This window comes from Dreissena polymorpha, chromosome 4, assembly GCF_020536995.1.
Source record: "Dreissena polymorpha isolate Duluth1 chromosome 4, UMN_Dpol_1.0, whole genome shotgun sequence".
Lineage (NCBI taxonomy): Eukaryota > Metazoa > Mollusca > Bivalvia > Myida > Dreissenidae > Dreissena > Dreissena polymorpha.
Window position 1 is genome coordinate 68,956,579 of NC_068358.1, and position 16,910 is coordinate 68,973,488.

General features: G+C 35.3%; 1 protein-coding gene across 1 annotated transcript; it reads right to left on the reverse strand.

The window, feature by feature from the left end:
- Positions 1-949: 949 nt before the first annotated feature.
- On the reverse strand, positions 950-12,788 carry LOC127879524 (fructose-1,6-bisphosphatase 1-like). The gene is made up of 7 exons (XM_052426420.1): positions 12,361-12,788; positions 11,886-12,048; positions 10,716-10,808; positions 8,912-9,052; positions 8,258-8,395; positions 4,816-4,932; positions 950-2,182 (listed from the first exon to the last, which is right to left on the reverse strand). Exons 1-7 carry the CDS (start codon positions 12,540-12,542, stop codon positions 1,994-1,996), a joined length of 1,023 nt encoding a protein of 340 aa, XP_052282380.1. The 5' UTR covers positions 12,543-12,788; the 3' UTR covers positions 950-1,993.
- Positions 12,789-16,910: the final 4,122 nt, after the last annotated feature.

Here is a 16,910-nt window from a genome sequence, read left to right on the forward strand (position 1 = left end):
AATAGGTAGATTTTAAAATCACAGATTCTGAATTCGTTGAGCGGAGTTGATATTATGATTATGCTATTTTGACAAACAAATCGCCGTCTTATAATCGTCATTAAATTAAGTCAAAATGTATGTTTCCAATATTTCGAATAGTTTAAAGAACACATTCGAAAAACGTGCGTATTTTGTCTCCTAAGCAAGAATTGTTGCATGTTACAACTTGCAAACTGTATGAATATTATTTCACAACCCTGCTGTAAATATTCACATACGCTAGCTCAACGGTGAAGTCATCTATGCATACAACGCATATCTACTATCATGCAGAATATCTAATACGAGAGTTGTGGCAAAACATACAGCGAAAGCCAGGGACTATGTCGCTTTCCTCAAAACACACCATATGACACTATACCATTTATATAAATCAGCTGACGCCTGTCAAGGGGTCAATTTTGACCCCAGAGGCACGATTGAAACAAAGTTTGTAGATGAGTTTTATACGATGTTAAATATAAACGAACAGTCTATAAAACCTCTAACAAATGTGATTTCAGAGATTTTTGAAATTGTCATTCATAAAACCTATCTGTGTTTCTGAGGCCAACGTAATCAACGAACCAACACAAGTTGAGCAAACAAAGGTCAACATAAATACACTCACGTTTATTTTAAAAAAATTTAAATGCCATCGGTACCACTTAACCACCAGCGTTGGCCACACAACCTAAAACATGGGTCTATGCCATCAGTGCCTTAGCAAAATCTAGGGGCATGATGGAATGATTGTCAACGACCCTTCAGGGAGTGCTACACTGATGTTGATAAATAAGTGGGTAGTTTTTTTTATTAAGGTAGTAACCATTTTAGATCTTACAGATAGTAATGTGTGGTATTTAAAAAAATGGAACTGCAGATAATGTAGAACCACTATTAATAAAAGAGAACATGGAAACAAATCTAACCCTTATTTTTATTCCGCATAATAAGCACTAAATAACTGCTCCCGTAACTACATGTACAGCAAATAATGTAACTAACATGTCACTTTTTAAGGACAATACATAAAATGAAAATGGACCATAATTTTGATATAGAAATGGGCACACATACTAAGACATTCATTCAATATTTTTTATGTCCTTATCATGAGTAGAAACTGGTTCAAATGTCAACATTACATGAATTCATGTGAACATTTCTTTACACACAGAAAATATAACTACAATAAGAATGGGACAAACAAGAGGCCCAACACTGCCCTAGTTAACACACACAAGATTATTTTTTTGTAGATTTTAAAGCCATTTTGCTATAATTTAAAGCTATTTGCCCCCTTGGTGTGACCAATTTTAGCCAAGGGGCATGATTTGAAAAAAAGTCAAATAATACACAAGAGAATATTAAGAAAAGTACACTTTTTTTTAATCTGGTTACATACATATGAAAAATACCAAAACAGTTTGAACCAAATTGTTAACCACACACACAGCATGAGGGACACAGTTTGACTCACAATAAAAGATTCCAAACGGCTTTACACAAAATATTAGCTCAGGCGATCAATAAACGAAGAAATCTTAAACCGATATTTAAAAAACTTGACATTTATATACATGAATTTCAAAAACAAACATACTTATCAAGATTTCAGGGAATTACTCAAAAACTGTATGTATTTTATTCAAACAAGCAGGAACAATACTCCTTACTAATTAAATGTAAAATATATGTGCTAATTGATAAATAATCATCAGTTGAAATCCATAAAATGATAAAGCATTTGTAAGGCTTTTCATTCATAATTGAGCAAAATCATGTATTCCAAACATAACATTTCAACTACATGTATCATTCAAAATCAAAAGCCTATAGTCGTAGTGGTATTGTGTTCAATTTTGTGTCTAGAGATCCCGCATTCAAACCCCAGAGCAAGCACTTTTTTATTTACATTTTTTAATCTGTGAACAATTCTTTTTAAAAACCTCATTCACACACAGCAAGTTTATTTTTGATATTTTTTGTATGTGTCAATCACATCTTGCACATCATCGCGAGATCCCAGGTAACAAGGACAGCGTTGGTGGATGTCGGTAGGCACGATGTCGAGGCAGCGCTGGGTGCCAGTGGTTGCCATGCCCCCCGCCTGCTCCACCAGGAACGCCATCGGGGCCACCTCGTACAGCAGACGCAACTGCAACCACATAACAACCAAATGGGCCTCTTTCTGGGAAAACAGGTCATAATGCAGGTGCGTTAAGTGTCATCCCAGATTATCCACTTTTATGGTATTTTTGTTTACAGGAAGTCTGTTTTTAGCAAAAAAAATGTACACTGAAAGTGCTGTCCCTGATAAGCCTGTGCCCACTACATAGGTTAATCTGGGACAACACTTAACACACATGCATATAGCCAAACCAGATCCACATAAAAATATTGGTAGACTGACAGGTCAGTTTCAACAGCTTTGTATTACAGATTTAAACCAATCAGGGCTCGAAATTAACACTCGCACACTCGCAAAATGCGAGTGAAAAATACCGATTGCGAGTTAAGTTTTCAGCCACTAGTAATTTTTTGCGAGTAGAGAAATAGTGAAAAAAAAAACAGTATTATTGCTAAATGCGTTCGACGTCCTGAACGCTAAACCATAGGTCATAGAACGTCCTAATACCCGTATGCGGAAACGCGCACCTTGTATATAGACTGGTATACTTATAGTACAGATACGAGGATGGTATTGGTACAAAGAACGTTAAACAGTCGACTAATTCACACGTGTTCATTGAACTTGAACATACATGGCGTCGAAGCGAAAAATAACATGTAGTTTCTTTTTGCCCACAGATGGAAATAACAATACGATAGATAAAGCAAAGTTAACTGTTGAATAAAAAAAACGATATTAAATTATGTGTCCAGCAAAATTTGCGAGAATGTTTTTGATTTTGCGAGTCGGTATTAAAGCTGCTCGCAATGTTTTGCAAGTAGAAAAAAAAAATAAATTCGAGCCCTGCCAATGCAAATATTTTCTTAGCAAACTGAAAATCAAATTGAAATTAATCATTAATAGAGGAATGCAATATAAGGGGATAAACGCTAAACTTTCACCTATTTGATGAAATTCTGCTTCTTAATGAAGACTGATTATGATGACAACAGACAACAACGTGGCCAGTTTCCACCAAACAAGTCTTATACTTAAGTATACAAAAATAAATTCTATAAACAGTTATGTTCTTATACTGGTTAGGGACCCATTTTCGCCCAGAAATGGAGCTTATTACTGCCTTACAAGTGTTTTATGAGATCGATTTAACTGAAACTTGGCAGAAATAATGTTTAACAACTAACATCAATTCTAGTATTACTTTTTATGAAAATTTTACAAAGGTAACAGAGAACTGTCACTTTAAAAACACCCCTATATTTACCTAGAACATGCTTGGAACTGTACCAATTATTCGCCCACCTAATAAAAACAAGGTTTTCTTAAAATCCAGTTGCTCTTTTATTGCATAATGACATTTGATGCATACACAGTCTGTGTTTGTGAAATTTCCATTGAACCTAGTGCAAACAAACTGAAAAGAAGTTTCGCTAAGTACTTGGTACTGGTCAGCAAGTATTTCCTAGTTGAAATTTAGTTTTTTTTTAACAACTTTCTAAATAATACAAAATATTTATTTTTTTATTTACTGATACATCCTGGGTTTGTCATCTTCAAGCGAATGTAAACAAAATATTTTTGATAGGCGCATGCGTATGTACGAGGGCCGTATATGGGGTCATTAAAGGGAGTTAATTTTCCACTGTACAGAAGTATTTACTCGACATTTATATAAATCAGGTATTTGGAAAAAAATAAGTTTAAATAAAACTTTTCTTAACATTATTTAACGTTAAAATGACGTAAATACATTAATTTGATGGTGCAATATGTCATCTTCTGCTTATTTTAAATAGACTTATAACTTGTTTTCAAATATCAGTGCAAGAAATAAACATGTTTATTTATAGATCTTTGATCAAACAAAACTTTCCTTTATCAAGGTAGAAAATCCAATTTATGGATTTATAGTGTTGAATGGGATTTCTGTTTTCATTTCTTTAAAATGTTTACAAGATACATTTTGCAAGCAATTCAGATTATAAAAACATCAAATTGTGTAGTTTTAATGTTAAAAAACTATAATTTAAATCATGTGTGCATGTTAAACACATTAGATTCTGGTAAAATAAGTGATTGTTAGAAATAATTTAGACCTGCTCTATTGCAGTAGACGAACGAAAATACCAAGCACACAGGTCGGGTTTCAGTTAGGGATTTCTTCTGAGCATGAGTGTGCTATTGATATCCCCTGCGAGGTCACATTACATTGCGACGAAATTTGTAAACATCGCAATTGTCTCTTTATAACACCAGCATTTTAAAGAATTGCTGATGTCAACTTCAATGAAACAAGCTTCTGTAAATCTGTGACAAAGAAAATCGTGATCAAGCGTTACATTGACTGGTTTTAAGGGGGTGGGCGAATAATAGGTATGGGCGAATAATAGGTCGCTAACCAGTAGTATAATACAGTTCAATATGACATGGAATTTAAAACTACACAATTTTTATTTTGGAACAAATTAATTGAACATAATATATTTATATTCTTTATTCTTAAGTCTAAGAAAATGTTAGTGAATACATGCCATGGTCCTGCTAAGGTGAGTTAAAAACTAAGGAATAGTTTTTTTAATGGTTTGAGACATTTTCCAGCAATTGTGGACATGTCTATTAGCATATTTATCAATACCAGCATGTTTCTTTTAGCATACCTTGCCCTTGGGGCTGTCAGAAGTGGCTGGGTACATGAATATGCCTCCATACATGATAGTACGATGTACATCAGCAACCATAGAACCAATGTAGCGTGCACCATATGCCTTGCCGTTCTGTAATATAGTATTAAAACAGTAAACTAACATGTAATGAGTACTACATTTGCATTGTGATAAAGTCAGTTGTCATAAACGATTGTGCAAACAAAGTTTCATGTAAAAAATAACATTTAAGATAATAAAAATAATAATAAACAGGTTCGTTTTTATTTCAATATTTGTACTGGTATTTCCCAACTTGTATTTTGATGCTTACTGTGTTTATCTTGCTTCATAATCATACAAAACCTTGACAAAATGTTAAGGTTTTAGCACGACGAGGACGGCGGACACGATGACGGACACGACAAGCTGGCTATGACAATACCTTGGGTTTTCTCCGAAAACAGCCGAGCTAATTACATTCTATCAAGAATGAGTAATAAATGTTGCCTGTTCAATGATAACAAGGTATTTCTAAGCATTGAACTACTGACAAAACTTGTTGACACATTCAGATTAATATGGCCTCTAGAATGGTAACAAGCTTAAAGTTGCGAACGTTAGACGCACAACACACACAAACTGACAAATGCTAAACTAACAAGGGCTGTTTGTAAAACATGCATGCCCCCATGTGGGCTGAAGTTGTAGTGGCAGCCATTGTGTGAATACGTTTTTGTCACTGTGACCTTGACCTTTGACCTAGTGACCTGAAAATCAATAGGGGTCATCTGCCAGTCATGATCAATGTACCTATAAAGTTTCATGATCCTAGGCGTAAGCATTCTTGAGTAATCATCCGGAAACCATTTAACTATTTCAAGTCACTGTGACCTTGACCTTTGACCTAGTGACATGAAAATCAATAGGGTTCATCTGCCAGTCATTATCAATGTACCTATGAAGTTTCATGATCCTAGGCGTAAGCATTCTTGAGTTATCATCCTGAAACCATTACTGATTCCAGTCACTGTGACCTTGACCTTTGACCTAGTGACCTGAAAATCAATAGGGATCATCTGCCAGTCATGATCAATGTACCTATGAAGTTTCATGATCCTAGGCCTAAGCGTTCTTGAGTTATCATCTGGAAACCATCTGATGGACAGACCGACAGACATAAAAAGTTATCAAACTTTAACCAAGGTTAAAGTTTTGGGACAGAATGACAGACAGACAGGACAAAAACAACTAGTGACCTGAAAATCAATAAAGGTCATCTGCCAGTCATTATCAATGTACCTATGAAGTTTCATGATCCTTGGTGTAAGCATTCTTGAGTTATCATCCGGAAACCATTTTACTGTTTCGAGTCTCTGTGACCTTTACCTTTGACCTAGTGACCTGAAAATCAATAGGGGTCATCTGCCAGTCATGATCAATGTTCCTATAAAGTTTTATGATCCTAGGTGTAAGCATTCTTGAGTTATCATCCGGAAACCATTTTACTATTTCGAGTCACTGTGACCTTGACCTTTGACCTAGTGACCTGAAAATCAATAAGGGGTCATCTGCCATTAATGATCAATGTACCTATGAAGTTTCATGATCCTAGGCCTAAGCATTCTTGAGTTATCATCCGGAAACCATTTTACTATTTCGAGTCACTGTGACCTTGACCTTTGACCTAGTGACCTGAAAATCAATAGGGGTCATCTGCCAGTCATGATCAATGTACCTATGAAGTTTCATGATCCTAGGCCTAAGCGTTCTTGATTTATCATCCGGAAACCATCTGGTGGACGGACCGACCGACGAACTGACCGACATGTGCAAAACAATATACCCCCTCTTCTTCGAAGGGGGGCATAAAAATAAAACAAGGGCTGTTTGTAAAACATGCATGCCCCCCCATATGGGCTCTACGTTGTAGTGACAGCCATTGTGTGAATATGTTTTTTGTCACTGTGACCTTGACCTTTGACCTAGTGACCTGAAAATCAATAGGGGTCATCTGCGAGTCCTGATCAATGTACCTATCAAGTTTCATGATCCTAGGTATAAGCGTTCTTCAGTTATCATCTGGAAACTATGTTACTATTTCGGGTCACCGGGACCTTGACCTTTGACTTATTGACCTGAAAATCAATAGGGGTCATCTGCGAGTCATGATCAATGTACCTATGAAGTTTCATGATCCTAGGCATAAGCGTTCTTGAGTTATCATCCGGAAACCATTTTACTATTTCGGGTCACCATGACCTTGACCTTTGACCTAGTGACCTTAAAATCAATAGGGGTCATCTGCGAGTCATGATCAATGTACCTATGAAGTTTCATGATCCTAGGCATAAGCGTTATTGAGTTATCATCTGGAAACAATTTTACTATTTTGGGTCACCGTGACCTTGACCTTTGACCTAGTGACCTGAAAATCAATAGGGGTCATCTGCGAGTCATTATCAATCTACCTATCAAGTTTTATGATCCTAGGCATAAGCCTTCTTGAGTTATCATCCGGAAACCATTTTACTATTTCGGGTCACCGTGACCTTGACTTTTGACCTAGTGACCTGAAAATCAATAAGGGTCATCTGCCAGTCATTACCAATCTACCTATGAAGTTTCATGATTCTAGGCATAAGCGTTCTTGAGTTATCATCCGGAAACCATTTTACTATTTTGAATCACCGTGACCTTGACCTAGTGACCTGAAAATCAATAGGGGTCATCTGCCACTCATTATCAATCTACCTGTGAAGTTTCATGATTCTAGGCATAAGCGTTCTTGAGTTATCATCCGGAAACCATTTTACTATTTCATGTCATCGTGACCTTGACCTTTGACCTAGTGACCTGAAAATCAATAGGGGTCATCTGTGAGTCATGATCAATCTACCTATCAAGTTTCATGATTCTAGGCATAAGCGTTCTTGAGTTATCATCCGGAAACCATTTTACTATTTCTAGTCACCGTGACCTTGACCTTTGACCTAGTGACCTCAAAATCAATAGGGGTCATCTGCGAGTCATGATCAATGTTCCTATGAAGTTTCATGATCCTAGGCCCAAGTGTTCTTGAGTTATCATCCGGAAACCACCTGGTGGACCGACCGACCGACATGAGCAAAGCAATATACCCCCTCTTCTTCGAAGGGGGGCATAAATATACAAAAAGCATATAAGCATATAAGCACACATACCAGGTATGCTCTATTTGCTTGTTTTGCTGTCCATAACTCATATTTAGTGTAGCATTGTAAACTTTTTAAGAATTAACTATTGCAACCGTACCAAACCGGACCCAACCCAACTATTACAGTACCTGACTCGAAAAAACATTTTTACATGTTGCATACCCTTATTTCTAGAAACTTAATAAAAGTATTTTCTTAAAAAAAATAATTGATTATTAAATTTGCTTTAATGCTTAGTTTATAAAGGGTAGGTAACAAACTGTTGGGTATTTCTTGCTCTTGATATACTCCTTAGTTGGTTCGTCCCAGAGAGCTTCATATCCCTCATTCAGGGAGTAGATCTTGCCTCGATGAGGGATTCTCAAGTTCCTCGCAGTCAGCAAGAACTCACCAATGGCCTAAGTAACATCAGACATTCTTCATTGGTCAAACATACATGGATGCATTACATATTATTACCAATACAAATGTTTCTTTACAGAAAATAAGGAAATTTATTTTTTTAACTAACTACTACCGGTAATTTTCAAAAAATAGAACACAGATTCCTATTATTCTAAACACATAAATCAGTGATGACAGAAACTGAATGAAAAAACAGAAAGAAATTGCAATCATAGCTACATAAGTTTTTGAGAAAACGGACAACCAAATAAAACTTCCAAAGAGAAATTACTTTGCACGCAATGAAGCACGGATTTTAAATCATGTGCCCTCTTCATGAGTACAACATTATTATTATTATGTATTTTTGAAGTATTTATCTTTAAGGGTTCTCAACCGTATGCTTTGGGTAAAAACAAAACACACACAGATAGGCAACCCAAAAGAATATATGATTCCAGAACACTCCCAACTAAAGTTGCATAGTGATACATTGTACTAAATAACTGCATACTCAAGGAATCACATACTGGGTCTAGCATAAAGCCATTGACGCCATGTCCAGTTGAGAGAACAATCATACAGGCGCTGCCATAGAGGGCGTAACCAGCGGCAACCAACTTGTTGCCTGGCAGCAGCACATCTTTCTCTGACACCTCTACACCGTCTTCCTATAACACACCATACTATATAGGTCTCTGTGTTAAAATCAGAGCTATCTTTTTTAAACGTATATGACTTTTTTTCAAATTTGGCAGAGAAATCATTATAAAAAATGCTCTGACCAAATTTATATGAAGACTAAAGGATTAAAAAATTGACTTCTAGCATGTTAACAAAATTAATCTTTAATTTGACTTTGTGACTACATGTAAGTTTTTACCTAACGACTAAGTCACCCAGATTCCAACTTGGATATCAATGGGATTTATTATGAAGATTATACATTAAATGTAGAGTATAGAGTATTAACAAAATAGATGACTGATGATGGACAAAAGGTGATAACAAAAAAACATTTCCTCAACATTTAGTCATAAAAGTGGCTCTATAGTAAAAACAAGCTTTTTTCTATGCTTTGACCATGTGACCTAGCTTTTAGGAGTACATTAGGAGTTCTTGGACCAAAGTGACCCACATTGGAATTAGTTCAAGATATTGTCAAGCAAAAATTCTGACCAAGTTTCATCAAGATTGAGTCGTTAATAAAGCTTTTAGAGTAGTAACAGTAAGAGTTGGACATAATTTTATGTGACACAAATTTAACTTAGCCTAGGTATAGTTGAGATAAACATAATTACCAAGTTTCGGCAAGATTGGATAAAAATATGGCTTTAAGAGCTGATTACAAGGTTTTCTTAGATCTGATAGCTTTAAGACGTTTGGTTGGTAAATAATTCTGGGGAAAGTGTGTTGTTTGTCTAGCCCACAAAAAGATATAAACCCCAATTGTTTGCATTTACCATTCAAAGGCGTTAAGCCAATTTGTGATCATTAAATTTTTTGTGTTGGTGTTCTGTAATAAAAGTAGTAGATAAGAACAAAAATTTCTCTTCTAATAAGAGTGTTTGTTCTTTCAACATCAGCCATATTGACCTGCCAGAACCCTCAATCCATTTTAGGGGAAGCGGGTCGCTACCCATAGCAGGGGGAATTTTCGCGGCGTTTCCCTTTTGGAGGGATTTTTTACTTACTCTCTAATTATAACATTTGTACATGTTTGCACTATATTCATTGCTTTTTTCATAATTTAGTATGTTTGACAAGATTAAATTAAAATAGAATTGAAATATAATAATCATGAGACACATCTATCTATAAAAAAATGTGTTTTTTTTAGGGGGAATTTTTCCCCCAAAAAGGGGTAAAAAGTATCCTTTTCAGGGGGGGGAATGCGGCCGAATTTCGGCCATGGATTTTACAGATTGAGGGCCCTGCCTGCTAAACCATTTTTGTACATAAATGATTGCTATTTAACTTGGCCTTAATATAATAACATCAAGTTCTATCAAGATTGAAAAAAAATGTGTCCTCTATAGTGGCAACAAGCTAAAAGTGTATGAGACACGCGCCACAAAGCCAAACGCCGGTCATAGACTGACCACCTGGTGCTCAAGTGAGCTGAAAAGGTAGTAATGAATAATGACCGACGTGTTTTTATATTGATAAGACTGTCAACACTCAATTGTCCATAAATAAAACAGTACTGATATGTGTTAGATAACAATACCTGCAAAATACTGTTAGAATAGGATTGAAATAACCTGCTTTGACACTCCATAACAGTAACAATTCAGTCATTTTGTATACAACCAACAGGAGAAGAGCACATACATGTCGATATACGCCAAAGATTGTTCCAATGGACACTAGACAGTCAATGTTTGAAGAGCCATCCAGAGGGTCAAACACCACCATGTACTTGCCCTGTAAGCAACATTCAACACTGCAATCACAATGTTTTTGCTAAATAAACAACAATAAACAAAACATTTTTCATAAGTTTTTTTATGAAATGATATAGGTTATCATGTAAAAAGTTATGAAAGTAGAGTTGTGTACCATCAGCATTAAATTTACCAATTGCAACAACAAAAAAATCAAAGAAAAGGCCTCAAATCAGTGTGAATTTTAAATGAATAGTATGTGGTATCTTTAAATATTGCTTAATATTTGACAAGTGGCACATAACAGAAATAAAATAATTTTTAAGGATTTTGTACTAAGATATTTCTTGAAGTCTACATGTGTACTAACCATGTGAGCGGCCAGTTTTTATCAAGGGTAAGTATTTGAACAAACATAGCTGACCTCTGTATAATGTTACTTTCTCCTGAGCATTTATTTTTCAGAGAAGACAATGTTGAATTTTGTTTACCTAAATAAGTTCATATAAATAATGCAGGGTCAATGTTTTGAGCAATTCAAAATATTTACACTATTGTTAATTGATTAATGAGGATAATAATAATGGCAAGATATTGAACTTATCAAAGCAAATAAATTTAAAACTAATCTTGTTCCATAATTGCATCGGAATGTATTAAATTGATATAAGACAGGTTATGTTAATAAGAATTACACAGCTTGTAGTGAACAAGGTTATTAAATGAGGTCATGCCTTGTGCCCGACTTAAGACCAGGAAACAGAAACAAGAAGCATAACAAAATGGCTGCAAAAACATATGTAAGCAGAGAAAGACATACAAGTAAAAAATATTGAGAACAGTATGGCACAAAATAATAACGTCTGTTGTATACCTTTTCTTGAGGTACATGTATATATATACATAAATGTGATATACCAAAGCATTTGTCAAAGTATTTATGTTGCTTTAAATTGAAGTAAATCACAGCAAAAAATATGACAAGTGGAAAAGAATTTGAGTTGCATAGGTATAAAAGACTTAAAGTATGTCAAAATTATACTAATAAGTATAAGCGGTCCGTACTTCAATGATTTTACATTAGACATTAATTCATGGCAGCATTATTGTGTAGTACCTGTTGATCTGGTTCAACTATGATTGCCTTCTCATTTTCTTCTGAAACCATGATACAGGTGAGGAAGGAAGACTTAAACATGTTGATAAACAGATCATTGGCCAGCACATCCAGTTTCTTCTGCTCATCTCCTGTCGTGTTGGTTGTGCCAGAAATGCCATACCTGAGCAGTGAACACAACTCATGACATACGCAGCAAAGTACTTGACTAAACTATGAGGCCTTTTTCCCTTTTTTTTCATCCAAACAAATGATAACCAGGTTACTTCATGTCTCAGTTTCAGAAGGGCACTTTTTTCTAGATGTACACCAGAGTACATTTCATGAATAAGCGACCCTTTGAGCTGTCTCATAAAACAAATTTGTGTCCAACACTGTTATTCCAATGATCAATATGATTCTGATTATTCAATTGCGCTTTTGGTTATTTAAATAAAAGCATAAATGTTGTGATAAAAGTTATAAGATAGCTTACAGTTTGTGGATTCCTGCTTTCCTTACTGCTGAAGAAACTGCTTTAACCGCCGTCTGCAGAGCATTGATCAGCGCCGTGAAATCTCCAGTTGCATTTGGTAATTTTCTCTGTTCTTCCAGAAGAAATCGTGTCAGTGTAATTGGACAGGTATCAATAGGCGAGTTTTGAGCGTCTGAAGCCATGTTTTAACGTTGGCCTAATTGTATACCGCAAAAACCTTGAATCAAAGCTTGATTCCTGAAAGTCAACTTGTTTACTTCTGTCGTCCCGAATTAAGGACGCGTGGTCTAAAAAAGACGTTTACGTCTATATGTTGCAAATGTGACTTGTTTTGATTGACACACACCTCGAACGACCTTCACCCTTTTGCGATTTTTGTGAATGCGTTTTTCTAATCACAGTCATTTTACCGGGTTCTACCAGGGGCGCACTTTAGTGTCTTCCTGTTGTTGTTGTTGTTTCGGGAAGTTCTCTTTCCAATTGATCGGATGGCCATAGACGTGGCCTTAGACCACGATAGTTAAATAGGCCTTATATGAAATAAGGCAAAGCCTTAAAGCGAGCTCAAATTACATTGTGTCACACCGGTCTTACTGACAATAACGTAGTGACGTCACCATTTATGTATAGAATGCTCAAATTATGTTTAATAGAAGAAACTTTAATAATGAAGATAATATTTGCATTAAGTTATTAAAGGCACTTCCTAGCAGAAGAACGTGGAGTTCGTAAAGACTGGTATAAAACAAAATAAGGAAAAGTAATGAACTTTTAATAATTTTGTTTATCAGCAATTAAGCAACAAACGGGCCTTATAAAAGGGTTTCATGTGACTTGATGAACTGAACTGTTAGCCCAAAACCCCGCCCAAAACAGATTGTCACACTATCAGTTGCCAGCCTTGCAACCACTCGTTTACCTACGAAGGTCAGATCGGTATTCAGACCCGAAACCACCCATGAGCCATCTAATGATACCGGCCTAGGTTGCTCTACCAATTAAGCTATCTGACATTTTTGAAATATATAGGTAAACTGCAATGCAGTATAATAGCATGATAACCTTGCTTAGAAAAATTAAAGGTTTCGCGGGGTGGAATGAGTGGGGAGATCAAATCAAATTGACAGCAGATTCTTTCTGTGCTTTAGTAAATGGTAACCATAATGCTGGCTTAATTTATTTTTTTCGTGGCCACTCGATAAGCTATCTTAAAAAATTTCCCGTGACTATAATATTAAAAAGGTGAAAAGAGCAAACAACTGCAGTTTGTCGGACATAAATGTAAACTTCGATAAGAATACCATACAGTAGTGTGCCTGTGGTTTAAACTAAGTTTCGATAAAGACATGGAAGAATAGAAGTGGAAGTGCATATCGTTGATTAAAGTTGTCAACGTTATTGTTATAAACAATGGATTAACGGTGTTATTAAGGTAAGCGTGACGTTTATACTAAATTAAGCGTTTTTTTTTATAAACTCTTGTTAGTCACTTAACGATTGTTACTAATGGCAATCCTCGCCGTGTAATCGTTTCTTTAACGGGTCGGACAAATTTCAGTGCACAATGATACTTATACATAGTATTATGTCATATCTCTTTGAAAAACCACACGCTGCACAAAATGCAGTCATTTGTATTGATGGTATTTAAACAGAATAATTTCGTCCTGGTAGTTTATTGTCACAACCTGACATGCATACAGTAACATAGCCGCTAAAGACTCCGCCCACCAGTTCATTTACTTTTTTCTTGAGATAATTAAATAAATTGGCATACTTTTTATTTTTTATCAAAAAGAAAAACAACCTGAAATGATGATTTCAAAAACGAATTTTTTATATATTTTTTTTTAAACAAGGGAATTCAAGTGCTAAATTTGGCGATGACGTCAACAAACGGGGAACTCCCGGATTGAAGACAACTAACGTTTTACACGAAGAATTATGATGCGTTATTTAAAATATACTAGTAGTCACAATAAATACAGAAAAGAATTTTAGAATATTTAAAAACCGTAAATTTGATCATTTATATATATTTTATCATTATGATCAATCAGGAGACGCCGGTTATTTACTTCGAACATTTCCAGTTCCGGTTTCCAGTTCGGATATCCGGTTCGGATATTGCGCGCGCCGATACCAAACTTTTCAAAACAACAACATGTATAGATATACAGTCAAATACCTGTACAGTCAAATACTCATGTTACCGCAAAGCTCGCTCTTCGAGCTCGCTATAATTTAAGTGAAATTTTATACTGAAGAATTGCTAAGAACTAAATATTATATTTACGATAATTAACGCATTAGAAATATTTATACATTAGAATAATTAAAATAACCCCTATTTCAAATGTTCGGTCGCACGTGACCACATTCCATGTGTTTTGCACGTGGCACAGAAAATTGCAGAAGTGATTGGAAACATTAATCTGACAATGTATCTCAATTAAGGCCGGTCGCCCACGACAACTTAAATTTAAACTTTTAACATATTTTGTGTCTGCTTGAAATACGAAGATTATTGCGTCCTTCTGCTACTTCTGCTGCATCATGTAATAAAAAACATTGCTTGTAGCGGCCAGTAACACGTGATCTTAGTTGTTCTGCATTTTTGACATGGATGGGTACCTTACCATGATATTATATTTGAATATTTAATTCCTTAGTCGAACAAAAATCGAATATTAAATTTATAATATAATGTTATTAATTAGTTGAATACATAGTGGCTCTGTTATTGAGCTCAAGACAGACGTATTGGCCTGAGGCCGCAGGACTATACGGCTGTCTGAAGCTCAATAACAAAGCCAATATGCATTCAACTAATTAATGGCAATTTTATTAATTAACTTTATACTATTATTCAGCAAGAAAAGCTTGAATTTCACTTTCGAATTACAGGTTTTACAGGCTGATGTGTGTCGTATTATTGATTCAGCCGCGTTGCCGGAAAGTCAATTAATTGGAAATTTTCAAATGCCGTAGCGGATAAGAGAGAGGACTATTCGTAATCGTGCTGAATTTATTCGGCGCGCGAAAATGTCAACTACATGGATGCCAGAGCGTTATTATACAGACTTTTTTTTAAGTTAACTATATGTTTTATGAGCGCGGCATTTTATCAATTGAAGGCAAAGCAAAACCGAAGACAAACAATAATTATAATTGAAAACTATGAAAATTGCTGTTGCCAATAAAACAACTTATTATTGACGGGAGCCTTTCGGTAAACTGCAATATTATATTTCTAAAGATTTAAACTTTTGCACCAAAACTTAGCATACAACTTTAAAATGGCGTCCAAAATTGTCGAAATTTTAGATTCTCATATAAGGCCGAGTTTTTCCTGATTTCTGATTGGCTGAATCTCGTATTGACCGACCTTTTCCCGTATTGGCCATGTTTTTCCATATTGGCCGCCTTTTTCTCGTATAAGGCGAGTTTCGAGCTTTATTAGCGAGGCTCAACTTGTATGGGGCGAACAAATTGAACACATTCTCGTCTAATATTATAAAGTTAATAAATAATGCCCTATATTCAAATGTCCGAACTCTGATGGTTCGAAAATAATTAATGTTCCGTGTCGTAACACAAATCACAGTCGTATCTTCTATTTACCTTTGAAGAAGTGGCATAGTGCAATCTTTATTATTAAAGAATAATTTCGCTTTCATCGGTATATAAACTTTTTTTCTGGATTAAATAGTTTCTTAATAGTACATACATATCATATTTTGTCGCATACCAAAACGGGACATTGAAATTTGTTCGGAATACTTTCTTGTTGTGTCGTTCCTATACTAGACTAGCAAATTTAGATGTTGTTAAAAAATGAATTGCACTTGTTCTGCGTTTAAATCGTGTGTTTTTATGTGAAAAGAGCGCGGTCACGTCATTCGCGCATAAATCATGGAAAGCGTGGGCGTATTAAAAAAATACGCAAAATACTATGAGCTCTTAGGTATTGTTTTAAAGTTTCGTGGCGCATTACTGCAATAGTGTGAATCAAATCGCAAAATATGTCCAGTTTATATTAAAATTTTATTAAAGAAACCGTTACACAAAAAATATAACTCAATCGTTCAGATTTGTCTATATTAAATTGCGACTGACTGTATCAATGTATATATAAACTTCCGATGGACAGCGTGCTTTTTAAGGGACCTCTTCAAATTAAAAAGCCTATGTTTGTTAATACTTAGGTATCAATTAGCAACTGCGTTTGTGTGATCAATGACCTGTGTTGACGGTATTGCCATAAGAATAAAGTGATTAAATATTTGATGTTTATTGTTTTCTAATTGTAACTTCTATCAATTGTTGTGATCGAGTTGGAAAATCTGCATCTCGGTGGAACGCAAAGAGACACAACACTTGCCAAAGACGCCGATGACAATCATCTCTTTATTTTATCATAGCTATATTCAAATCATTGGCTGCTGCTGCTGCTGCTGATGATGATGATGATGATGACGATGACGACGACGACCTCGACGACGATGATGATGACGATGATGATGATGATGATGATGATGATGATGATA

Bases quoted from the DNA above. Each gene is read 5' to 3' on its own strand.
- LOC127879524 (XM_052426420.1), bottom strand. From the start codon at position 12,542: ATGGCTTCAGACGCTCAAAACTCGCCTATTGATACCTGTCCAATTACA. The intron at 12,049-12,360 runs GTAAGCTATCTT...TTCACTGCTCAG, and splicing joins AAAGCAGGAATCCACAAACT to GTATGGCATTTCTGGCACAA. The intron at 2,183-4,815 runs GTATGCTAAAAG...ATGTGGTTGCAG, and splicing joins CTGACAGCCCCAAGGGCAAG to TTGCGTCTGCTGTACGAGGT.